The 27,890-nt window shown below is 37.0% G+C and overlaps 2 protein-coding genes across 2 annotated transcripts; both read left to right on the top strand.

Annotated features, from left to right (window-relative positions):
- Positions 1 to 15,347: 15,347 nt before the first annotated feature.
- Positions 15,348 to 16,257, top strand: LOC133857559 (probable protein phosphatase 2C 25; the record flags this gene model as incomplete). The annotated part of the gene is made up of 3 exons (XM_062292822.1): positions 15,348 to 15,627; positions 15,800 to 15,939; positions 16,029 to 16,257. Coding segments are annotated over 3 exons (582 nt in total), but the record flags the coding sequence as incomplete, so codon positions are not given.
- A 4,633-nt stretch (positions 16,258 to 20,890) lies between these two features.
- On the top strand, positions 20,891 to 23,802 carry LOC133856570 (multiple organellar RNA editing factor 3, mitochondrial-like). The gene is made up of 4 exons (XM_062291628.1): positions 20,891 to 21,291; positions 21,379 to 21,485; positions 23,333 to 23,398; positions 23,517 to 23,802. Exons 1-4 carry the CDS (start codon positions 20,942 to 20,944, stop codon positions 23,609 to 23,611), a joined length of 618 nt encoding a protein of 205 aa, XP_062147612.1. The 5' UTR covers positions 20,891 to 20,941; the 3' UTR covers positions 23,612 to 23,802.
- Positions 23,803 to 27,890: the final 4,088 nt, after the last annotated feature.

The raw sequence follows: 27,890 nt of genomic DNA, 5'->3' as shown, positions 1-27,890 counted from the left end.
CCAACATGCTAAATACTGCTAGCTTTGCTAGCAAGGTTCTCCCTTCAATAACAATAAGACAGTTGTCCACACATTTTTTACAAGTAATGGTGTCGCCAACAGGAATGGCCACACATATATTCTATTCTAATGGCTCTGTACTCAATCTACACAACTTGACATGTGATAAGGAGATAAGTGAGTGTGCAACACCCGAATCAAACAACACACAAGCAACACTACCAAACAAAGGAATTGTACCTGTGACCACGTCAGTAGTATTCTCCTCAGCAAAGATATTGTCTGGTGTGAGTGCAAACACCCTTGTTGGAGCTATCTGCCTTGGCTGATTGACGCTTGTCTGCGACCCTTGTTCTCTTCCCGTACTTGCTTGCAGACACTCTCTAGCGAAGTGGCTAGTCTTGCCACACTTGAAGCACACATTCAGTCCTAGTTTGCATTCTCCCCTATGCGGCCTCTTGCATTTGTTACATTGTTGATAATTGCCACTACTCTGACTACCAAAAGTGCCCCTACTCCTAATAGGCCCAGCACTGCTACTCGTAGCATGTCTTTTGGATGGGGGTAGGGGAGGTGCCCTTGAAGACATTGACCGTTTCCTATTCACAAAGTCGACGACCACATTTTTAATTCCCTTGTCGGCCATGGTGACAATGTGCACCATATCGGCATAGTCGGTGACCTTGAAGCAGATGACCCTTTCAAGGATTCGTGGTGATAAGCCATCATGAAACCTCTCAATCTTGGTCTTTTCGTTGGGGATGAGGCGTGAAGCATACCTCGAAAGTTTAAGGAACTCCACCAAATACTGTTTAATTAACATAGCCCATTGCTTTAGATCTTGAAATTCTCGCGCACATTGTTGTTGTTGTCCTCGTCAGAAAAAGCGATCATTAAACTCCTTGAAGTGTTCCCATGTAATAGGAACTCTGCGACCCAGCTCCTCTGTGAGCAGAGTCTTTGTGGCCTTCCACCAGTGACGGGCTTCACCCTTAAGTGTCAGCTCTGCATACTTGACCTTTTGATCTTCCATGCAACTAAGTGTATCAGCCAGGTCTTCAAAAGATGTGACCATTCATCAGCTTCAAGTGGTCCCTGACTCCCATTAAACATAGGGGGATTGTGTTTAAAGAAAGCGATGGAGGAACAACCAATGACATCAACATTCTCTACTTGCCTCGGTATGGCGGCTATCAAAGCTGCCACAAATTGACCCAAACCCGGCATGGGAATGCATTGCCATCACTTCTGCTTCCATACCCCTCTTCCACATTACGTTGATGTGGCCTTCAAACTCTACGATACATAGCTCTGCGCAATCACATTGGAGTTAACCTACAATGTGAGAGTGAAAGATATGTCACATAAACAAATGAACGTTATGATAGATGCATTACAATATGTTAGTATTTTATGTTGGCTATATTCTGGATGACAAAAATACTTTATGTAATGACTGCAGATTAAAACAGGATGATTGGTTCTTATTCAGAATCTTCTATTCGGACAGTGCTCATTTAAAATAATGTGACTGATCACAAGCTTCTAGAAAATGTTCATGAAGAGTCCTTGCAAAATTCTAAGCTCTTTCAACCGATTCTTGTACTACTGTTCGGATGAGCCTTTAAAGGCGTCCGGACGCCACGTAGTGTCTAGCAAATAATGTTGAAGACCTCCGACCGTCCGAACACTAGGTCAATCATTATTCAACATAGAGTTGGATTTCAGAAGTCGACATTGTTTGGGAAGTTTCTGCAAGTCGTCCGGACGACATGGCAACACGTCCGGACACTGTCCAGCATTTTAGAATATTCTTGAGTTCCGTTCGAACGCGGAAATGAGTTATAGCAAAGATTGTCCGGACGCTCGGTCAAGTCGTCTAGACATGGACCTGATAAGGATAAAATTACGCTGTTTCTGAAAGGTTATCGCAGAAAATCGTCCGGACGTGGCTAACTTCCATCCGAACGCTCGACAGCCAAAGTTCGTTTTTCAGCAGATTTAGGGTTTCTTTAAGCCTATAAATAGGGGGCTCTAGGCTTGTAAATTGTATGAATTCTGTATCGAATTCCATAGTGCTTTGAGAAGGTGTTTAGGGAGAATTGAAGATCCGTTAACTCTCAAGCTGTTGTTGATGTGTGCTCAATAGTTCTTGTGAAGTCTATCTTAGGGGTTGACCCTAAGGTAAAGGAATCTATTGAAGACCCCTTCAAGTAGAAGACTTGGTTGGGAAGCGTTAACGATAGGCTTCGTGTCAAAGTTAAAGGTATGACTACTGTATAAAGGTATGTGAGTAAGAATGTCTTGTAATTAGCTTTGTTTTCAGTATAGTAGATTTCCTGGGTTTGGCTACCTCAGAGTAGTTTTTTTCTTCACAGAGTTTTCACTTCGTAACAAATATCTTGTCTTCTTTAAATTCCGCATTTAAGATGTTTTCTTGTACACAAACACACTTGGTTGTTTAAGAAGTCATTATTTTATTTTCAATTGGTATCAAAGCTTGGTACTGATAAGTCTTGAAATATTCTATCCAAGACCCCTTAATTTACATTTGTTATGCCTAGTTTGTGTTGTAAATATAATATTTTGTTGTGTTTTAGTGTTTTGTCTTATTTTCAGGTCTTAATTGAAATCTAGTTTTAAACACTCGAATTAGACCTAAAAATACATCAAGTGCGATGTGGTCATTTTCAGAGTTCAAAGTTGCTCTTGCCAAGTGAAGAATCAGCTAAGGCAAATAGATCGATCAACTTTATAATCGATCGATCGAGTCATCAATCGAAGAAAAATCGATCGTGCGAGATGCAATCGATCGAAACAAGGCAACCACGAATGCGTTCGATTGACTTTATAATTGATCAATCAAATTTGGATATTTTCGGAACAATCTGGAACAATGTTGACTGTCACTCTTCCTAGATATTTTTAGATATTTTCTAGATATTTCTTAGATATTTTTAGATATTATTAGATATTTCCAAAATATCTTAGATATTTCCAAATAACTCTTATCTTATCTTATCTTATCTTATCCTATCCTATCCTATCTTATCTTATCTTATTATATCTCCTATCTTATCTCTTCTTTAGATATTATTTTGTAATCTCTTACCTCTATAAATAGAGAGCAACATGAGAGGTAGAGGTATGCATCTTTTGGGGGTTTCATTTTCTCAGGTGTATCTTCTTAGTTAATTTAATACTTTTCATTTCCTTTTGTAGTCTGAATCTTCTTAGATTAATATAGTGTTCTTAGTTTATTTAAATCTCGTTTTCTTTACTGTTTTCTTTTATTTCATGCTTAGATTAGTTTACTTCATGTCTAGCTAAATCATTTCTTAGGGTTTTAATCAAATCTTTTCCAAAAGCCATGAAGTGTTCTTGATGTTCTTGAGTTTTTCTTGATATGTTTGATGATTGTGTGAGGCTAGAGAATTTCAAAACTCATGCTAAAAAGTTTTGTCTTCAATATTCCAATCCATTTATTCATGAAAAAGAATTATACTTGTCTATGAGTTTTCTTGATTTCTTGAATAAAACCAACGTTCTTGAAAGAAAACGATGTCTTTTGCAATGGTTGTTTTTGACATGATATGTGTTCACTTATTAGAGTTACCTAGTAGGGTATGCCAGGGAGCACTGATCATTTCATACCTTTGGTAGTATAAAATGTCTTTCCATTGTAGTTTAATCTTTACATGGAATAGATCGGTGTGAAACTAAGATGCCTTATCATTGTGGCCTAACTAGAGTTTTCACGTATTGTGTATACTTATTAGGATGTTTTATAGAGTAGTAAGCTAGGGAGCATTAATCACCCCACACCTTTTGCAGTGTAAACGTTTTTTAATTATAGACTAATCTCTACGTGGAGTTGTTTAATGTGAAACTATGTGCTTTATGACAGGGCCGGCTTTATATGTTCTGGGGCCTTAGGCGAAAATTATAAATGAGGCCTTTTTATATAAATATAAATATAATTAATTTTAATTTTTATAGCTTTGAAATTTAATATTATATTGTTAGTATCAAATTTATATAATTTATTTTGAGTTTCAGTTAATTTGTTAATTTTTTTATTTTTTAGAGTGTTTTATATATTTAAATGCATATTTCTAACAAATATTTATAAATAAAAAAAATCATAATGACCTAGGCACCAAAAAAAAAAAAAACCTCAAAAACAAAAAAAGAAAGGAAACGTGTGGACGTACAGTGGATGTGGACATGTTCTTGATGAGAAAAAAAAAAAAGGAAAAAGACTAGATCAATCAGACAGGTAGAAAAAGAAGAAGGAAAAAACCTGCCGGCCTGAGTTCTTTTTTATTAAACACCCTCAGCTACAGTGACGTGATGAGACAAAGCCGAAGGAAACTGAGCCACACGTCTAGCCTTATCTCTTGGTGCAGTGTTCCCTTCAAGGAAAGTGAAGAGCACTAAAAAAAAAAGGCCCGTTTATGACTATCTCTTGATGCGGTGCACACCCAAAAAAGAAAGTAGCAGATTTGGTATCCTGATGGTCAAGCTGTGAGAGATTACCGGAGGGAGATCCAGAAGTCGGACGCAAGATCTGGTAGGCAGCGTAGGCTGATGGTCAAGTTGTGTGGTCCTAGCAGCGGTTTTGGGCTCCTACCGCTTGACTGCCGAGGATTGTAGAGCATTTCAGGAAGTGATTTTGGTACTTTTCTGGAGAGATTGAATAAGATTTGTGTTTTTTTTTTAAAAAAAATGTAAAATGTCTTTCTTTGGCATGACAATTTGTTTTATAATGCGGGAGTTCTAGAGCCTCCCGGTGTGATAATAGAATTTTTTTTTGGAATTGTTGTGTTGGTAGGCAGTTGATTTTTTGTGAGAGATAATGAACTCTTTTTTTTTGGCATTAATGTTGTGTTCTTGAGCCCCTAAAACTATTGATTTTTCTGTGGAAGTTTAAGAGTCCCACGTAGAGATAATGAACATTTCTTTTGTCAAAATCGTTGTAGAGGCCTTAAATTTTTATTTATTTTTCTCTTTTTACAAAGTTTTTTATGGGGCCTTAATTTTTTTTTCCCCCTAAGATAATTGTAGAGGCCTTATTTAATTTAATTAATATTTTTTTTTTCACAAGCCTATTTTATCTTATGGGGGCCTTCTTCCACACGGGGGCCTTAGGCGGTCGCCTAAGCCGCCTAGTGGAAGAGCCGGCCCTGCTTTATGATTACGTCTTAACGAAAATATTTTCATGTCAAGGTCGACGTAATGGTTGACGTCCATTATGCGCTCATATCATGCATGTTAGGAAGATCCATATAGACTTTAAGCATTTCATTGATTGAGGATTAGATGAGATCAATACCCTAAGTTTCTTTTAAGTTGTTTCATTTTCCGTCTTTATTACCTTACTTGTTGTAGCTTCAATTGTACAACCTTTACTTTTGTTTTCTTTTCCAAAGTCAAGTTACATAGGATCTATAAGCATCCCATTACGCAAAACAACCCCCAATCTTGGTGGTTCGATAACCTTTACTATCGTACAATTGATTTGTACTATTGTAAAGTGGTAAAACTTATAAATTTAAAATCCACGTAATCGAGTTGAATACCAGGTACACTCTGTTTTAGATTTATTTCTTAAGTGTATTCTTTTGACTTCTGTTTTGATTATTTTTTTAATGTCTCAAAATCTTAATTCAGTTTGACCTTTTATGGGACGAACTATGGCTATTGGAAAGTCCGCATGCGCTTCTTTTTAAAATCAATTAACGTCTGAAAAATTGTTGAAACTGGTTGGATTAAACCAGAAGAAATAGACGAAATTATTGTTACTCAAACAAGCGCACGACTTTCCAATGATAAAACCCTCCATGCACTATGTCAAACACTTTCACCATGTGAATGTGCAAGAATTTCAAATTGTAAAGTTGCTAAAGATGCATGGCAAATTCTAGAAACAACATATGAAGGCACAAAATTGGTAAAATCTGTCAAGCTTCAAATGTTGATTTCTAAATTTGAAGAGATTAAGATGCTTGAAGAAGAGACCTTCGGAGAGTTCTACACTAAGATTGGTGACCTAAGAAACTCGATGGTGAGTCTTGGGAAGTAAATCTCGGATGTAAAACTCATCCGAAAGATACTAAGATCTTTGCTTGAGCGTTTCAGGATTAATGTGACAACTATAAAAAAAAAAAAAAAAAAAAGAAGCAAAGATCTGGAGGAGATGAAGATTGAAGAGCTGGTAGGATCTCTTCAAACATATGAATACTCCTTACCTCCAGCTAGAAAGGCAAAGACTATTGTTCTCAAGGCATCTAAGAACAAATCCAAAGTCTCATCTAATGAAGACTCAGACATTTATGAAGATGCAGTGGCAATGTTAGCCAAGAACTTCGAGCTATTCATGAAAAGTAATAAGTTCAAGAATAAGTTCTCTGACAGACTAAGAAAGGCTCCCCACACAACTGATACAGAAGAAGCAGAGAAGAAAGATCTGAGGGGTCCCCAATGCTTCGAATGTTCAGGCTTTGGGCACATCAGGATTGAATGTACAAATCTGAAGAAACAAAAAGGGAAAGCCTTTAATGCAACTCTCAGCGATGAGTCTGAGAAGGAAGAAGAAACTCCTGAGGAAGAAAAATTACTCGCCTTCGTGACCTCACATGAAGAAAATGAGGATTCTCAGTCCTACTACTTTGAGAATAGTGAAGAAGAAGATATGCAGTCAGCCTATCAACTTCAATATGTAGAATTCTTAAAGCTAAGGGAGAAATACAAGTAGCAGGTATTAGAGCTGAACAACCTCAGGACTAAGAAGACCTCTATGCTAATAAAGATCAATGATTTAGAAGAGAGGCTTCTGGAGACACAATTGCAACTAGAGAGAGTCGTAGATAAGAAACTCATTCACATGCTCTCCATTCAGAAGTGCCAAACCAACAAGACCGGACTCGGGTATGTTCCTCCTTCTACTTCTGATACTCTTTCTACCTCCAAGACTATTTTCGTGAAGCCAGTTATTCTTGAATCTCCACCCCCAAGTGTGGATAAGGGAAAAACTATTATGGAAGGGGAAGTTTTTGTCATCCCTCAGCCTTTGGCCAAGCTTCCTATCAGAAGAAAGCCTCCCACATGCCATCACTGTGGTGAGTTAGGGCACATCAGACCTAAGTGCCCACATTGGCAAGTTCAGCGGAAGAAAAATTGGCAGGCTCCTAAAACTTCCATGTGTCACTAATGTGGAGTTAGCAGTCATGTCAGACCAAGGTGTCCTCCACCTAAGCCACCCAGGCATCATAGATCACTGCCCAGAAATAATGCTTCAAGGCATCAGCAGCTGCAGAAGCCTATTTAAGCAAAAAAGACTTGGGCCCCCAAGAAGCTGTATATAGAAAAACAGAAGACTGCAGAAAGCGAAATCTTTTATGAAGGAAAATCCTCTGTTAGTTTTTTCATGCAAGATCTGGTCAGATATCTGACACTACAGTTAAAGAAGGACGAGACAAGGACAAGGACGAGGACACCCACTCCCCGAGGGGGAGCAGATCTACCTAGTAGGTAAAGTCACACATGCCTAGAATTTTTGTTCCTAAATCCTAGAGCATGACAGGTACACTTGCATAGTTTATATATATATATATATATATATATATCATCTTATAAAAACTTTGCATGTTGTCATGGAACCATCTTTTCTATTCCTATATTCCTTCTTGTTTGTTTTGAGGAAATTTTGCAGGTATTAAATAGGGATGATAGAAAAAGCACTTCGAGCGGCTGTTTTTCTATCTTGATACTATCAAACCTCTCTCCCTGAGGTCAGGTTTGTTTTTACCTTACATGCTTGGACTATACTATCCTCTTTATTGTGAAGCATGTTTTTGTTTGTTTATGTTTTTATTTTTTTTTAATAAAAAAAGGGGGGGGGGGGAAAAGGATGTAGAGTTTTAAATTTTTCTCTTTTATAGCTTCCAGATATCTTATGTATGTTTAACTGATGTCTTAGTTTTTGATGCGTTAATTACTTTTGCCTTTATATAACTGAGAGTTTTTCTTAATATTTGTAAAGTTCCCAGTTACATCCATACTATATAGTTGTTTTTCTCATGTGATGAAAAATGTGCACTATCCAAGGCTCCCTTAAGGTATTTTTTTCTCTCCTCTGACTTTTAGCTTCTAGAAAATGTAAATGAGAGAGATTTTTTTTTTTTTTTTGCTAAAATGGTCAAATTGACCAACTTGCTAGTTAAACCTAGAACCCATAAATTCTAGCATTCTTTTTAGGTTGCAGCACCAAGTGATAAAAAGCATTCAAACCTAAATAAATATGGATAAATAAAAAGATCCATTGCACATGCTATAAATTTGTTCTTGATCTTGTCCCTAAAGAAACAATCAATGACCAAATCATTGTGGAAATAGACGGTCACTAAATGACATAGTAAAAGAAAAGTGCTGCAGCTTAGGGGGAGTGTCTTAGATGATGGTGGCTAAGCCCTAGTAAAATAAGGTTTGACCTTTGACTGATCTAACATTGATTTTCTCTCTTATTTAGAAAATTCGGGTGATTTTTGTCATATCAGTGAACTTTATACCTTATTGAGAAAGCATTCACAAACACACACACACACACACACACACACACGCATTGCATGAGTTAAGTTTACTATTGAAAAATGTTTGTCTACCAGGAATTTTTTTCATCGACTCGTAACTCTCAATTATATCTTGGTATATTTTAGAAATGCTAATTGAACTGGGATATCAGCTTTTTATACATGTGTGTTTTGGAAATTATTTTGGAAATATTGTTCTGCTCATTTTCCTCTCATTTTTAGATTTTTTTCGTATGAAGCATCCGGACGGTGTTACGGGTTGTCCGAACGATCTTCCTGGTTGTCCGGATGGTGGTTCTAGTTGTCTGGACGATAGGGTTGTTTCGTCCGAACTTCCCTGCTCATTGCCCTGACGAGCGTGTTTGTGCGATCTCTTATGTGGCACTACGTCCGAACGTCACTTAAGTTCCGTTCGAATGGTGAACCCTGTAGGGTTAAATCGCATGCTCCTTAGTGCTGCACATCACTTTTCTTCTTCTCTTTTTATTTTTTTCGTCTTGTGCATTTTCCTTATGATATTTATGAGTATTTTTCACGTGCATGTGTCCTCTTTGCAATTTATCTCTGCCCCAGGTAGGTTTGCATATCTTTTTACTGTTTTATTTTAAGATTTTATGCTTAAAATAGTTTGTTTTGGGGATTATCATATTTTGCATTTAATATTGAAAAATGAAATTGACTTCCAAAATAAATAACCAGTGTGTGCAATAGTGTGCAACAAAATATCACAATGCAGAATTAAATGAGATAGATATTTTGTTGATAAAGTGGAAACTCAATTAAGAGAAAAACCACTTAGGGGCAGCCAAGCTCAGGATATCCACTATTCAGAAGACAAAGCTAAAGACAAAGTAATAACACTCACATAACCCTGATGTAGTGGTCGTACCTTGCTCTCTGACGTGTAACCCAACACGAACGCTTCCCAACCAGGTCTCCTACTTGAAGAGGTCTTCAATGGAATCCTTTATCTTATGGCCGACCCTTAAGATAGACTTCAGTTTATAGCTCAATAACAGCACACAATAACAGCTTCAGAGAGGCAAATCAGCTCCAATAATCTCACAAATAACTCTCTAAGCTCTGATGGAATTCAATACCGAATTTTTGTTGTTCTCAATGCTCAGAAGCCTCTATTTATAGGCTGAGGTTCAAATGGGCGACTGTTGTAAAATATACGGGCTCCGTCCAGACAGTGGACATGGGTCATCCGGATGGACAACTGTGGGATCAGAATTTTTGATATTTTTCCTGAAAATCTTTCATGTTTGAGAGCCGTGTCCGGACGGTGAGGCACCGATGTCCGGACGGTAGCACGTCTGCTGGAAGTAATTTTCATATAAGGCTTTGCGGGTCCGGACCATGGGAGATGGCCGTCCGGACGGTTAGTCTTCAACATGCAATTTCCATATTAGATGAGCGCACGTCCGGACCATGATAGGCAGGCGTCCGGACGGTTGAAGTTGAATCCGCAATTTCTATATATGTTGAACGCGCGTCTGAACCATGCTGACAGACGTCTGGACGGTTGTATTTGAATTGAGATTCTTGCCTTATAAATGAGCGCGTCCGGACGGGAATCCACGTTGTCCGGATGGTCGAATTAATCTTCCCTTAATTGAACTTGGAAAGAAAATCTGAAGCTGATCGATCACTGGACAACTTCTGGACGGGCTGCTGAGTCTTTCAGACAGATGCAAGCTGGCACAGAAGCTTCTCGATACAGTGAAGGGTTTGGACGGAAATCCATGTCGTCCGGACGAATAATGCTTGGTCTATCGAGCGTCAGAACGATATGATACGTCTTCCAGACGGATGGAACAGTGGATAGATAAGTGTCCGGACGGGATGACATGTCGCCCGGACGGCTGACAGGGGACCGGAATTCTTCTGACTTTCAAGCAATGTAGAATCTTTTGAAATACTTCTGAATAGCGGAATCCCCTTGATAAAACATCTTTACAAACAAGTGATTTTGTCCAAACACAGAATAAGGCCAATCATAAACTAATAAATATGATTCAGTGCTCTTTTTCAGTATTGATTGGGTTGAGATTTTGACATATTTTCTAAATTTTGGTATTTTGTTATTGTTTGGGTTGTGTTTTATGTAGTTGTAATTTTTGGGATAGTCTATTTTACAGTCGTTATAATGTCCAATTTTTTTTTTTTTTTTTTGGACTAACAGAAATTAACGCTTTCATGGATTTGTTTCTGTGATTTTTTTTTTTTAGCTCAAGAAATATGTCTTCAGACGACTCTCCTCCTCGAGTCAGGCAAAGAACTGAAGAGTCAGTTGCTAACAGGTTGCACCGCATGCAATCGCGGCAGGTCCTATCAGAGCAGAATCTTCTCCGCGTAGATCTGAGAGATCCAGTTCTGCTCCCCATTGCTCAGATGCTACTGGAGAACCACTAGGAGTACTTGTACAACTGTGCCTGCCCGACCTTTCCTAGACTGGTACAGGAGTTCTACAGCAACATCATCATCATCTAGTAGGATGACAAAGGACTCATTATGCAGACCATGGTCAGAGGATAGCCGATTCAGATTGATCCACAGCTTATCAGTGCTGTGATCGGAGTGCCTGTGTTACCAGTCTCAGGAGTTCCTTTTCTTGATGAGGCTCCCAACATTGATTTCCTGCATGATTTCTTTGGGACAAGACCACAGAGAGAGGACGTCACACTCCTAGATCAACATCGGTGCCTTTGCTCCTATGCACTGATTCTTAGCAAAGGTTGTTGTGACAAACCTTTTGCCTCAAGTTCAACGTAGTGAGCTTACTCTCAAGAAGGCCACCCTTCTCTATGCCATTGTGATGTAGACTCCTTTTTCCTGTGCAAGCACATCTTGCACACTATGCTCGAGGTTCATAATGAGAAGAACACGAGTCTGTCTTTTGGGTGTTTAATCACTCAAATCTGTCTTTAGGTCGTGACAGATATTTCAGACTCTGAGCCTCGATCACGGATCCCAGATTCCCTTGGCATACAGACTCGCATGAAGTCTAATGTGCAGTTGCGGCATGAGGCTCAAGGCGCTATTCCTCAACCTCCACCAGATCTCTCCACAGCAGCTGCATCATCATCACAGGTTGTGCCTCCCACTTTTGACATTGAAGCTGCTTTTGCACAGCTTATGTCTTCAATGTCAACTCTTCAGCGGGAAGTCAATCTTATAGGAGAGTGTGTCGAGCATAGCCAGATCGACATCCGAGAGTGCCTGACGTATCATCATCCAAAGCCAAATGATGATGATGATTGAGTGGTTTTTATGTTATGTCTTGTTATTGTTTATCGAACAATTTCTTTTTTATAAGACTTTGTTTAAAAACGTATATACTTATGGTTTTTTTTATTAATACTTTGTTTACCCTTTGTCCTTGTGTGACAAAAAGGGGGACTATTTTTTGGTTTTTGGATTGAGAATGTATTTCCAAACCGGTCAAGTGTTTTTTTTTATCTTAGAATGGCCAAATGGAGAGTTTGTTAGTATTTTATGTTGACTATATTCTGGATGACAAAAATACTTTATGTAATGGTTGTAGATTAAAACAAGTTGATCGGTTCTTATTCAGAATCTTCTATTCAAGCAGTGCTCATTTCAAATAATGTGACTGATAACAAGTTTCTAGAAGATGTCCATGAACAGTCTTTGCAAAATTCCAAGCCATTTCAACCGGTTCTTGTGCAACCGTTCGGACAAGCCTTTGAAGGCGTTCGGATGCCCCGCAGTGTCTAGCAAATAACGTTGAAGACCTCCGGACGTCAGAGTAGCACCGTTCGAACGCTAGGTCAATCATTATTTAATAGAGAGTTGGATTTTAGAGGTCGACACTGTTTGAAAAGTTTCTAGAAGCCGTTCGGACGACATGGCAACACGTCTGGACACTGTCCAGCATTTCAAAATATTCCAGAGTTCTGTTCGAACGCGGAAAGGAGTTATAGCGAAGACTGTCCAGACGCTCGGTCATGCTGTCCGGACATGGACCTGATAAGGATAGAATTGTGCTGTTTCTGAAAGGTTATCGCAGAAAACCGTCCAGACGTGGCTAACTTTCGTCCTGACGCTCGACAGCCAGAGTCCATTTTTCAGTAGATTTAAGGTTTCTTTAAGCCTATAAATAGGGAGCTCTAGGCTTGTAAATTGTATGAATTTTGTATTGAATTCCATAGTGCTTTGAGATGGTGTTTAGGAAGAATCGAAGATCTGCTAGCTCTTAAGTCGTTGCCAGTGTGTGCTCAACAGTTCGTGTGAAGTCTATCTTAGGGGTCGGCCCTAAGGTAAAAGAATCCATTGAAGACCACTTCAATTAGAAGAATTAGTTGGGAAGCGTTTATGATGGGCTTCGCGTCAGAGTTAAAGGTATGACTATTGCATAAGGGTATGTGAGTACGAGTGTCTTGTAACTAGTTTTGTTTTCAGTATAGTGGATTTCCTGTGTTTGGCTACCCCGGAGTTTTATTCTCTTTACAAAGTTTCCACTTCGTAACAAATATAGAAGTTCCAGTCATCCTACCTTGGAAGCTTCTACATATAAACTCATCTATAATATATTACTTTTGATCGGTGACTTAGACATATGTTCATACGATCGCCCCATTATAGGATTCACACCTACACATAAGTCTTAAGCAAGAATACATGGCATCTTACTCTTCCATACTAAGATATCATTTCTCCAAAATACGAACAACACCATCTTTAATCGTATTTCAGCTTCGTGTCTTGAACACCAATTGATCATGCGAGCACTAGAGTGGAATTCTAATATGCAAGCACGTCTTTACTAAAGAGCAAGGACAGTTCACCTACTTACTTTTAGACATGTCATTACTCATACATGGTTCGTAAACATTCTTGTACATCCAAGTTCAATGCTTTTTAACACATGCAACCAGACGATAGAAATATACGTATGCTTTTTTCCATTAAAACTCATATGTATACTAATACGTCTAGCAAAACTACTCATAGCATAAAAACATTACACTCATAAAAACAATGCTATACATGCTCATGCAAGTTTCCTCATGGGAGTTACCCTAAGAACTCATGGGATTTAACCCAAGTACCTCATGGAAATTAATCCAAGCATCATGGGATTTAACCTATGTACCTTATGGAAATTAATCCAAGCCTCATTCGATTTAACCTAAATATAGTTTCCCATGGGCTATAAACCTCACTTCGATGCACGTTTAACGTTCATATGCTTATGCCTCATGCCTTAAAACAATATACATATACCTTCTAATTTCATGAACATGTTTTTAACTCATGCTTTCAATGTAAATCCATAAACAGTTTAACACATCAATTCATCAATCAACATTTGCATAATTTAAATCCCAACAACAGCAAGCAATCAATCTCTTCAAATCAATTCAAATCACACTTTCCAGTCATACATAATTTCTCATAAGCATCATTGATATTTCAACATAATTAAAACTATTTAACACATCCAAAATATAATGTCAACATATTGTCGGTTCAGTAATAAAATCATATATCAATTGCAAATCTATTAAATACATAAAAGTACATTTTTTCAGTGAGTAGAATACTCACCTTAGCTGCACAGATTTTGGCTCAACTAGGTTTCCTAAATTATCCCTTACAATGTGCCATTGTAAACTTACATGTTGCACATTATTAACATTTTTCTAATATTGGACTCATTTTTAACTCCTAACTTGCCCCAAGAACTAACCCATGGAAACCCATAGAATTTTCTCTGGTTCCAAACACACTCCCATGAACCTTATTTATTAATTTAACCACAACCCTACTAACCAAAAACACTAGTTTAGGGTTAGACACTAACTAAACAAAAATAATACTAACCCAAAATATTAAAAATTAATCCTCAAATTATATTTTCACTAACCCATTACATAATAATGCTATCTAACCACAATAATGTTAACCCATGTGTATTTACTTAGGGTTAAACTCATAAAACAACACTAAAATAAAATATCCAAAAGTTAGGGTTAGGAAAAACTTACAAAAAGTTCACCAATCCAAAACCCAAGGTTTTGGTAGCTTTAAGCAAGTTCCAACAACTCAAACACCTAAAGAACAATGAGGATTAAACTCACATTTCATTTCAAGATTTTAACTCAAAAATCTCAAGAACACGAGTTTAGTGTTTTATCACAAAATGAACGGTGGAAACGTAGATCCGAGTACAGGGATCACGTTTCCGAAGACGGATTGAAGATTTGACAATTGGATCTTGGTGGATCGTAGTTTTTCTATGAAAAAACCCTAAAAGAAAAATGATAAACTCCCCCTTCTTTTTTTTTTTTTTTTTTTTTTTTTTTTTTTCTTCTTCCCGGTCTAATTAGAAAAGAGGCTACTACCTCTTTTCTTTTTCACCTGAGGGGCGCACGTCTTTGCGCCACCTCACCTATTATTTATTTTTTAGAAAAGAGGCAGGCGAGCTGCCTCTTTAACTGAAGGGCCGTACAACCCTTCAATCCAATTCTTTTTTAATGAGGCACACATGTTCTTACTTTTTGTGTGTGTGTGTGTGTGTGTGTGTGTGTGTCTATATATATATATATATATTTATTTATTTTCTATTTCCTTATTTAAATTCTTTAATTCTTTTCTTTTTGTAATTTCTTTTCTTTGGACTTAAAAATATTCTCTTGCATTTTAAAGACACTAAATTAACTTAAATTAATTATTTACCCAAATTTCGTGTTTTTATTATTACAAAATGTCTTGGACATTATATTATTTGGTGTATTTGATGGGCATGGAGGTGCAAAAGCTGTTGAGTTTGCGGCAGAAAACTTGGATAAGAACATAATAGTCTTAATAGATGAAGTGATGAGAAGGGGTGATAAGGAAATTGAGGAGGCCGTCAAGCAAGGTTACTTGAATACGTACTCTGATTTTTTGAAAGAAGATGTACACAGTGGCTCATGCTATGTGACAACGTTGATCAGGAAAGGGAACCTTGTTGTATCTAATGCTGGTGACTGTCGTGCTGTCATGAGCAGAGGTGGTGTTGCTAAGGGTCAAAATTGAGGCCACGGTAAGTGTTTGTGAATCAATTTTTCATTGCTGAAATCTTGTGTTAATTGCATGTATCGCGTTTCATTGCCTTCGGTTTGAATAATGGGTTGTTTTGAATTTCATTTTGTAGGGTGGCTATGTTGATTTTTGCCATGGTGCTTGGAGAATTCAGGGATCTCTGGCTGTGTCTAGAGGGATTGGTGATTGGCACCTTAAACAATGGGTCATAGCAGAGCCGAATACAAAAGTCATTAGAATCAAACCAGAATATGAGTTCTTAATCTTAGCATCGGATGGTTTATGGGATAAGGTATGGTTTCTTTTCCTTTATTGCTTGAATCCTTTGAAAGATGTAAGTACCAAATTATTGATCAGATTCTTTGTTTTCTTGGTTTACAGGTTAGTGATCAGGAAGCAGTAGATATTGCTCGTCCTTGGTGCATGGGCATTGATAAACCAGAACCATTGACTGCCTGTAAAAATCTTGTAGACCTTTCGGTTTCACGAGGCTCTGGTGACGATATAAGCGTGATGCTAATCCAACTGCGGCGCTATATTTGATGTTCCCGTTACCTGCAGAATAGGAAATCAAACTGACATATTGGTTGAGGAAATTTTCATTCTTTGTACGTCCTATTTGTAAGTGGTTTTTATCACAAATTGGATGGAGAGATATAATGGCAGTGGTGGGAAGTGATTTTTTCAATTATTTAGAGTAGCCTGATTATTTATTGTAGATATTTGACATAATTCTGGAGATTTTTACAATCATAGCTAAAGGAGATTCAAAACAGTCAGATACTTGTATTATTCTTTATTTATACACACCTCCAATAACCTTCATATATTTTAGTTTATTCTTTTAGAATATTTGTACCTTTATTCTACCTTCTATTGGCTAGTTTCTGCTTAACATCTGCACTAACTATCGACTGGTGCTGAGAATAGCCAAGGGTGAATTTGTTGTTGACTACTAAGAAGTTAAAAAAAGGGCCTGCTAATTGGTGCTCTAAAAAGAGGTAGTTAAGCCCTGAATCCTGCTAATTGAAATTTTTGGTTTCAATTGGGTAGCTTCTGAGCACAGTCTTTGTGGAAAGTAATGCTCGCCTTTAAGGTTTTTTTTTTTTTTTTTTTTTTGAATGATGACTTCCAACAATTTTTTATCCAAATTACTAGTAATTTGTGCAACATATGTGAGATAATGCACATGGGACCATTTGTCTGAATAAGTAGTTAGACAGTCTAAAATTTATTTGAACAGGAGGGTCTTATAAGGGCTGTCACACAAAGTACTACTTAGTCTGCTTAAATTGCTACAATTTGGCCATCAAATTGCTGAAGATTCCATTTTTTTTTTTTTTTTTTGCCTATTTCTATACCTTCTTGTGTTTCAGTTAAAAGTGGTTTCATCAATCCATTAAGATATCAAATCTTTTTTTTTGCGAATTTACCACCTCCCCCCCCTCCCCCTTTTTCTAAGCAATTGAGATGTCATTGACGATAATTTTTGAGACTGTCTAATGAATTGGCTGCTTTGAGAAACAATTACTATTACAAGATAACTTCTTAACGCTAAAACCAGTTCTATTGAATTACCCCTTCTCGTAATTTGTTGCATTAGCTACAACTGTCATTCAAGCAAGTTTTTGGGATGAGTTGTTGATATCACAAGCTAATTGCCACATAAGGTAGAGTAGTACTCCTTGGCTAAGAGGGAGGAACTACAGACAATATCCATTGTAGATCAACCTGAAAAGAAAGCTTTCGTTACATCAATCATATGCGTATCTTAAATGAACACTTCAAATGTCAAAGAAATAGTTGCTAATTCTTTCACCAAAAATAAAAAATAGGGGAAAGTACACTTTACCCCCGTGATGTATCCACCTATTAGCAATTTGATGCCCAATGTTTAAAAAAATGGTAGATGACCCCCCTAATATAACCAACTTTAACACTTAAAACCTTCTGTCTACTTAATCCATCCAAAAAGACGGAAAAGAGGTCACATGTGTGAGTTTGGCCAAGAAGCATCGTTTAAATTAAAAATCTATTTCTCTCTCTTGCAACTCCATTTCTCTCTCTCGCTCTCTCTCAGAACACCATCATTGTCCCTCACAGACCTAAGTCATTTTGCAAGCAGCAACAAAGAGAAGATGAAGCTTTCGTTTCTCGCAAGGTTGCTGCTCTTCCTCTCTTTTAACCATTTGGGTTTTCCCATCTTTTGATACAATACTAACCACAGTGCCAACCTCAACGCGTTGATTTATAAGAACGTCGTAGATGGTTCTGTTGCCCTCGTATGGAATGCATTGGATTATTCGCCAATTTTCCCTCACAAAATTGAGATCAAAACGGAACCTCATGGCTCCCTTTCTGGATGTGGGCCACCCCACTTCAAGCTTAGCATCCAATAACACAAGAGCTGTACTTATCTGGGCATCGGAGAAATCATCGAACAGTTATATGTTTTTTTCTCAAAAGATCTTGTTTTGCAATCTATCCAGCATTGGACATTGTGTTCCCATAACCCATTTCTTGTTAAAACGCGTCCTCTGTTCGCACACTATAAAACAGGGGAGAACAAAGGGATTTCTAGCTCTATATCAAAGCAAATCCCAGAACTTTGGTGTAGAAATTTATGGACTCTTTCACAATTCTGAGTCTTGATACGTGATTTAAGGCCATTAGAGGAAGTGGGTGGTGGTTATTCTCCTTCCCTTTTCCTTCTTCTTTCTCTCTGCTAATTTTCTCACTACTTCTCACTACTACTTCGTTAGCCTCATCTTTCTTTTCCATTAGTTGTTGCAATATTCTCAGTGCTATTATTTTCTTTTGAAATGAAGAGACTCTGCTTGGATGCTGAACAGAGGACCATTTCTCAGCTTCTAACTACCCACTCTTTTCATAACTGTCAGCTAATTCTACCTTTCCATAACTGCCATTATGGGAGAAAAAGTTTGAATATAAATAATAAGGATGTAGTCGTTTGCATGTTTGGGTTTTGTGTCCACGTCTAAATAATGAGGATGTAAATAGGTAGTGTGTCGATTTCTTGTTTCTTTTTCTACTTAATTGCTTCTCTCTCACTCTCTTAACTATGATCATCCCTATATATAGTTTCTCTCCATTAAAAGATAAAAGACGAAAAGAAATCATACGCAGCAAGTGTTTGCAAACTAAGTTACATAAAAAGATGGAGTTCGCATGCAAGTGGTCTTGATCGAAGACAAAAGTACCTTAAGTCAATTTGTTTTTCACTGTGTTCTGGCCAATGTGGCCATTGGAGGTGAAGGATACGGGGCTTCTTGAAACGGTGTGTATTGGCTATTAAATGAAACGGTGTGTTTTGAATAGAAGTAGTGGTGATTTTGGAAAGTTAGGCTTTAAAAGGTCATGTGCGTGTCATGTGACATCTTTTCCGTCACTTTTGACAGATTAAGTGGACAGAAGGTTTTAAGTGCCAAAGTTGGTTATATTAGGGGGGTCATTTACCAATTTTTAAACATTGGGCATCAAATTGTCAATGGGTGGATACATCAGGGAGTAAAGTGTACTTTCCCCTAAAAAATAAAAATAAATTTTCACATATTGTTGAGTTTGTGCACATTGTTGATGAGACAAATTCACATGTGAACATAGCCAAGACACAATTGACAAATCACATCTTGAAAGGGCTATGTGGAAAGCTTGTTCAAAATTGTGCTTATATACCAACCTTAATAACTCTCTTACATCAAGGGCCACTCCAACCTAACACACAAATGAAACAACCCAAAGTTTTTGGAAAGAATTTAAAAATGGCATCAAGTAAATCGTCATATTTGTCCACATAATGAAAATACCTGAGTACGAACTAAATGACCGTGCTACAAAATGAATCATGAATTGTAATTATTAGAGTATATATGCTATGCACCAAACAAAATAAGGAAGCATACTACAGGCTGCTCATGACCCAAACACTAAATACAGATTTTGTTCTTTTGACAAATTAAGCACCTATAAATAATGAAAATGGAAATAAATCAACCCTTAACCTTAATTAATCTCTAATTTAGTTTTAGTCAAGCGGAATGAAATTTGTGTATTGCTGCTTCTACAGAGTCTACTAGAGCCCAAAGCACATGCACAGTTGCACTAACTAGCTAGATTTCATTAGAAATTAGATGAAAAGAAAAATGAACTATTCGGGCCAATTGTCTCACACTTTTCTGATGTGTGATTTCAATCTTATCTGCATTTTTGAAGTTTTGTATTGGTATGACTGCTAGAAACACAAGGATCAAGGCCCTTTGGCCTACCAAATTGACAAAAGAAAAACATGAGATAGTCACTATAGCATAGACCCGGAAAGCAAACCAAATAAATTCAAATAACTCGTATCAGGCATTTTGTCAAACACCCGGCAAGCATCTTCAAGAACCAAAAAAAGACAACAAAAAGCACAAAAAATTATCACAACATTGACGAGCAGTGACCAACCGTTGAGAAAGAGAGAGAGAGAAAGAAAAAAAAAAAAAAACACAACAACAATCCACAGTGGCCGGTCGTGAAGAATGAGAGAGAGAGAGAGAGAGAGAGAGAGAGAGAGAGAGAGAGATACCATAGAGAGAGAATAAGATGGCCGGCACTCCTGGTCGGTTGGGCGGTTCTCCGATGAGTGGCGGTCGATGGGTCTGCAATGATAAAGGAAGCTAAGAGAGAGTAATGGTCGGAGATGGGCGGCGCTCGGTTGGTGGGTTAGTGGCCGACGCTCGATCGAGTGGGGGAGCAAGACGGGGGAGATTTGAAAAATGGGTTTGATCTATGGAGATTGTGGGTTGAGATCTGTGGTTTGAGGGGGGCGGTGTCGGTCGTTTGGTGGAGGGTGGTCGGACGGTGGTCAGTGCCGGAAATGGGGGGAATTTTTGGGGAAAGAGAAATGATGGGAAATTTTAGGGAAAATGGGGTAAATGACGAGCCACATCTTGACTTTGTTTTATTTTTTATTTTTATTTTTATTTTATACGCAAATCCAAAAATCAAAATACATAAAGAAATTCTTTACATTTAAAAAATAAAAAAATGAAAGCCATGTAGGCTTGGTGGGTTCCTGGTGGGTACCCAGCATTTCCCGTGTAGAATTACTCGAAGGGAAATGCTAGAATTCCCACTCTCATCCCACTCCAATTCCACCAACCCTAAGTGTAAAATGTTAAAAATTGATTTATTAAATAAAAAAATTAAAACACTTAGAGTCGGTGGGATTGGGGTGGGAATTCTAGCATTTTCCTTACCGGAAACAGAGAGAGACCACGAGAGCTCCAGCAATGGCGTACTTCATCGTCCGGCTCACTCTAGCATCACTCGCAAGTCAAATCCTTTCTTCTTCTACACTCTCTTCTCGTTCTCGCTTCGCTTTCGCACTCCTTATCAACCAGCAAACCCACCGATTCGCGCCCGACCCGGTCAAAGTACAGACCCGCCCCAAGACCTCCGGGCCGGGATACTCGCCCGTCAACGATCCACCTACAACCTGCAGCAAACCACGAAGAAATAGAACCGATGGCTGCGACTACGAGCACTGGCTCATCCTCATGGAGTTAACGACCGACCCAAAACCCTCCGAGGAGGAAATGATGGATTCCTTTGTCAAAACTCTAGCCAATGTTGTGGGAAGGTGCTGATTTGACTCGGTTTTTGAAGGATTTCTTTTTTCTTTTTTTAATTCGATTTTTTGAGTTTGATTTCTGTGGGGTTATTGTAGTGAGGAAGTGGCGAAGAAGAAGATATACTCGGTTCTTTATTCGCCAATGTCGACGTATGCAGGATTTGGAGCTTTGATTTCCCGGGAGCTATCTGAGAAGGTTAAAGGTAAATCCTTTCTAGGTTTTTTGGACCTAGGATTTTAGGGATCGGGTTTAGGAATTAATGGTTTTTTTTTTTTTTTTTTTTTTTCATTTAATGAAATTTTGGCATTTGATAGAACCCGCCGCCTGGTTGCTTTATGGGTTTAGCGTTTATTGGTTAGGTTTTGGGATAATTACTTTCTTTCCTATTGACTATCAAAAATTGCGCATGAACTCCCAAGTCGACTGAAATCAGGGGTGGGGGGAGAGCGGATCGAGAGGAGTCAAATCCCCCCACCCCCAAATCCAAAAATTTACCTTGTCCCATTAGAAAATTTCCTGCATGATGTGCTTGCCCGCCTTTAACAACAGATTAGGGGCAATCAACACCCGCTCATCAAACTTCAGGCTAGGGCAAATGAGTCAAGCAGCTCTAGGACGTCTGAAATTTTTCACAGTTACAACATTTTCAGGCTTTTAGGTTTAGGTTAAATGAAAAGGAGAAGAAGACGATTAGAGGAGATCTTTTTATTAAAACACACCGTTTAAATAACGTGCTGGTGGACCATGTGCTGGCCTTGTTTATTTTAACGCGTCAGTGGGCTTAGAAAAAAAATTTCTAATGGGCTTTCCCTGAGCCGTCAATCCAAAGACTCTAAGCCACTTAGCTCTTATAATTAAGCACAACTAAAAACAAATGCCATTTTAAATAAATAAATAAATAAAAGCCTAAAGTATAGGTCTCAATAGATAAGGCGCCTACTTAAAAAACAAAAGCAAATATATAAGGTCCTAAACTAGAAGGAAAGGTCAAGCAATACACAAAAGGCATTTACAGTGAAAAGCAAAATTCTAAATTGAGATTTAGACACTTGCAAAATTAAGAAGACTGAATTACGAAGTCGTTCTTTTAGTCTGTCAATTATTTTTTTTCAAGCCTTCAATAATTTAGATCAATTGCTTTTTGATTATTTCCCTTTTCTTAAAAAGTTTCAGGTATATAATCAAACCTTAATATTGATTAAGCTTTTATTTGTTTATGAAAATATATAGTTTTTGTTACATATTTTAATTATATAAAAATTTATAATTGAAGTTAGCTAAGACTGTGGAGAATAACAATATATGATTTCATTGAGCTCTAATCAAATTTTAAATGAGCTCGTGTCGAGATAAATTTAACATATTTGTCGGTAGATCATTGTTTAAGAAAAAAAATTCTGATTATCATTCTAATGATAGAGACCAAATTGAAGAGTGGCACAAGAAATTGTATATTACATTTATATGTTTTTTAAACAATAATTAAATTTTGTTAAATTATTTATTTATTTTGTTAGTTATATTTTTTTTTAATACTTTAATCAATTTGTTTTTATTCATAATTTTTCTTTAAAAAAACTCTTGATCCCCCTGAACAAAAATCATGGCTCTGCCACTAACTGAAATAGAGCATCCAACTACCAACGTTATATGTTTTGGCCCCTTTCGTTAGGGAATCTCGTTAACTTGGACGAAATCTGATGAAGCAAGTATGTTTGATGAGATCTACATATTGAAAAAGTGTTTTAAGGGCTATATATATATATATATATATATATATATATATATATATATATATATATATATATATATATATATATATATATATATATATTTTATGTTTGCATTTGTTTCGTTTTGATCTATTGTTCGTTTCCAATGTTGTGTTTTCTCTATAGGGTCAGCATGATCATTGATCAATTGTAGTGGGTGTCATGGGGTTTTTGAATTAAGGTTGTAGGGGTTGGTTTAAGGCTTTCTACTGGTTTCATTTGGTGGGTGTTTGATTGAATTAGCTGGATTTGTGATTGGGTTCTTCCGGTTGAATAGGGTTAGCTGGTGTTCGTTCGGTGGAACCGGATTTTTATCTTGATCAAGCCAACAAAGATTATGGAGGTAAGTTCTGTTTAAAACTTGAATTCAATTAGGAAATGGCAATTGGTTTTGGTGTTATTGCTTTGTAATCCATGTTTTTCTTTTCTTCTACTCCTTTCTTTTTCTGGGTTGATTTTAGGGTATTTGGTTGTTGATGGGAAAGTTGTCCGGTGCGGGGAAACAATTGTAAGTTCAGAGAAGAGAGGGAATGCAAAGACAGACCATGGCTTATGATCAGGGAACACCTGCACAGCAACCAACATCAATGGATAGCCAGAATTCGGAACGGGGTGGAAGGACAGACTGCCAGGTGAACCAAGGAGAATTAGATCACTTGCTAATAATTTTCCGAAGCAAAATCACTCCATCAGTTTTTGTCGGCTTAATTAAGGTTATGTTTCAAAATGTGCATGTTGCTTCTTCTCTTTTTGGGGTCAAACATCAAAATTTGAGAAATTTGTTCTCATTGGTTTAATTGCAGATATATATATTATTGCGGTTTATATTTTTTATTTTTGTTATTTCGATTAGCAATTGTTAACGATTATTAGCGGTTGTACGTTTGCAAATCCCTGATCACTCACTGTAATTGTGTTAGCACCCGGCAAGATTGCCATTCCAAGCAAGAAGCTTAATCTTGATCTATCAGCTAGATGTAATGTGTAATCATGTTTCAAAAATGAGTTTCATGAATATTGCTCAGATCTTGTAATGTCTAGGTTCTTTGTGATGCCTTCATTTGATTCCTGGTTGAGCTTAATTTGAGATAGAACTGTCATGTAGAAGTGAGCCTAAATTATTCTATGGCTGAAAACTTCCATGTATAGATGTACTGTGTATTCTTTGGCCTAAAAAAAAGGGATAATTGCACCATTGATTCTTGTAGTATGCCATAATTATTTTTCAATCCCTATGGTTTAAAAAGTTCATGAAAAGTCTTTGTGGTAAGCAATAATTATAAATCGATCCTAGGCGTCAAATTTCGTTAAAATTTTTAACAAATTCTGTTAAATGCCACGTCAGTGTCATGTCAGACCAATAAAAATGCGACACGTGTCTATCTTAATAAAAAAAATAAATTTATTAAAAAAATAAATAAATAAACTTATTTTTTTTAAAAAAAAAAAAATCAAATTCAAATTCAAATTAAAAAAAAACCAAAAAAAGGAAGGGGTGGCCTGCCTTTGGTGGTGGCCGTGCGCCACCCCCAGCCTCTAGGGAGGCCGCGGCCAACCCCAGAGGTGGTCGGGGGTGGCGCGCGGCCACCCCTTGCTTTTTTGTTTTGTTTTGTTTTGTTTTTTGTTTTTTGTTTTTTTTTGTTTTTTTGTTTTTTTAATTTTTTTAAAAAAATTAGTATATTTATTTATTTTTTAATAATTTTTTTATTAAGATGGACACGTGTCGCATTCTTATTGATCTGACGTAGCGCTGACGTGACATTTAACAGAATCTGTTAAAAATTTTAACGGAATTTGACGCAAGGGATCGATTTGTAATTATTGTATACCACAAGGAATTCCCATGAAATTTTTAAACCATAGAAAGTGAAAAATAATTATAACATACCACAGAAATCAATAGTGTAATTATCCCTAAAAAAAATGAAAATATTGGAGATGAAACACACTCCAAGCACTATGTGTCTAGCTTAATGATTTCTAGTAATTGTGGTCGCTGGTATAAAAAAGCACAAGTCAAGACATCTTCTTGGGGACAATTTTTCATCAAATTAAGTTGGAAAAACCTTTGGTTTAGTTTATAAATTTGTTATGTGTACTGTGTTTTTTAGTATACGAGAAGTATATATTTTTTTAATAATATTAGAAGAATTGAAAAAAAAAAAATTATTAAAGAATAGTACGAGCTGATTATATGCTATTGAAAAAAATAGAATTGTCACATGTAAAGAGACATAACAAATTTATAAACTGAGATAGAAGAACTTTTTTCAACTCGATTTAGAGAAAATCTTTATCTTTTTTGTGGAGCTTGGCCTTATAGCTTAAATTAGCCAAACTTTGAATCTCTAATTTTTAATTTTTTATATTTTACTTTTATCTCTAATCAATTCAAATTTTTAAGGGGAAGGGAAAATGGAATATCCAAATATTACAAAAAACAAAATACAAACAAATGTAGACGGTCCATACAACACTTCATGGTTGGTGACTACCTTTTACATGATTTATGTTCATACGGAACCATATATTTTTGGTGGAGAGAACAGTTTATATATACTTTTGGAGAGTGCTTTTATAAAATGAGACCTAGTTGAATATGTCTTTGGGATGCTTGCCACGTGGTGGGCTAAAAGCCGTTTGATTATTACGATCTTATGGGCTATTTTAGTGGATCCTCTATGTTAAATGGGCTCTAAGCTTGTGCCCTATGCTGAAGGGCCAGCTATTGGGTTGCTATGCTCAACAGTGCAGCCAGGCCCAATAGTACTCAAAAATAATTTAGGCATATAGAATGCAAATCATCCGGGTCGTCTCATTATAGGACTATGAGCGGATCTATCTTCTAGTCCACATTGGTCCACCGTATGTAACCTTTACTATTTTTGTGTTCAGCCTTTCCTACGCTCCTATCTAGCTTTCAAGCAGTAAAAAGTGAAAAACGTTACTTGGGTGTTTGGTGGCACATTTTGAAACCCTGCCTGCAAGTCCTCCTTCCATAGATAATATACTTCTTCTTTCTCCTGCTCTCTGTCTATGCAGAAAACCCATACCTAAATCTCATTGTAAATTCTTTTTCAATCTTTTCTCTTTTCTTTCTTTTTCTTTTTATATATATTTCTTCTGAATCTAGCGGGTTTGGTTATTTGGGGGTTCTCCTCTACCTTGTCCCTCTCTCAACTCTTGTTAATTGCTGTGTTTTGTGATGTGAACCAATTAATTAATGCAAAACACATGAATTGATAGGTTGGCTGTTTCGAGTGAGCTAAGAACTCTAAAAAAAACATAATAAGACTGTATTTTACTTAACAAAATTCAACATAACATATATTCCATAATCATTCATTTAAATACACAATAAAGCTAGCGGAGTGTAACTCTATTCTAGATAGAGTTATCCCATACATTCAATTGGATAACCTATTGCTATTTAAATGGAACTTTAAATGAAAACAAGTACTATTACTCGTCTTCTCTCACTAGAAGAAATAAAACTCTTATTCAAACTGCTATTTCTATTTAGATTATATTAGATATTTAGATAATGATGTAATCCTTACATGTTAGAATTATATCACTTTGATGCCCATCAATCTGATTGGATAGAGGGTTTTTCTTTCAAATTTTGTTGCTTTTCACAATATCCTAGCAGGACATTGTTTGAAGATGCCACTGTTGAGTTGGTGGGAGATCTCATTTGGGATGAGGAGTACCGATTAAAGTGGGATGACATGCTTGTACATTTTGCAACCTTGGAGGATTGTCCCACCACTAGAACCATGGTGGTACAGTGGATGTGAAAGATAGCGAGAACATTTTCTTGTTATCTTTAGATGCTTGAGTTGCCCCCATTTCATTAGCTTGCTTGTTACCATGTTTTATTTTTATTTTTTTGGCACAATTCTGCTTCTCGATCTTATTGCGATAGAGAGTATATAATAATAGGCTGTTAAATATGGGGATCTGGACGATCTTAATTACTATGCGACAAAGGTATGGGAATGTATTTATGCTTCTTACTATAAATTGGGGAGGCTATACATTTCATCTTTCAACTCTTAATTTTCTCTGGTCAGAGGAATTTGACATTTTTATGCATTGACATTCTTGTATCTGTAGGAAGGAAAATAATCTCACGTTCCATTTGAAATTATTTTAGTTTTTAGATTCTATAAGTACATGTATGTGTTTGTACCTTTACGTTTATATTGTGCAAGAACATATACCCACAGGTGCAAGAATATTTTGTAGGTCAGTCAGACCAATAGATTATAGATGCAGTCAACTTGGATACTTGTTGCATTCTATCCACTTGTGATTAATGCTTAGTTTGGATAGGTACTGTTCCCCATATCATTATAGTTACTTGTTAGGATTCGGCTTTCATGCAGCAGTTTTGTTGTAGTGTTTCACAAAACGGTATTGTTTTCCACTTAAAAAATTTCACAAAATTATTAATAAATTTAAAAATTAAAAAAATAATAATAGTTAAAAACCAAAAATATTAAAAAAAAAAAAAAAAAAAAAAAAAACCATAAGGGGTGGCTGGCGTTGCCCAAGGGGGTGGCCAGACCACCTCCAAAGCCGACTGGGGTGGTTCGGCGTTGGAGGTGGTCTGGCCACCCCCAAAAAGCCAAAAAAAAAAAAATAAATAAAAAAAATTAGGGGTTTGGGGTGGCCGGACCACCCCCAAAAGCCTCGGCCACCCCTAGATCGACAGTATGGGATGGTCAAAACCATCCTCAGGCCTTTGGGGGTAGTCCGGCCACCCCTAAAAGGCCTAGAAAAAAAAAAAAATTGGGTTTTGGGGCCTTGGGGGTGGCCGAGCCACCCCC

This window comes from Alnus glutinosa, chromosome 14 (genome assembly GCF_958979055.1).
Source record: "Alnus glutinosa chromosome 14, dhAlnGlut1.1, whole genome shotgun sequence".
In the NCBI taxonomy this organism is placed as follows: domain Eukaryota; kingdom Viridiplantae; phylum Streptophyta; class Magnoliopsida; order Fagales; family Betulaceae; genus Alnus; species Alnus glutinosa.
Note: the sequence above shows the minus strand (reverse complement) of the source record. Positions and strands in the feature narration are given on the sequence as shown.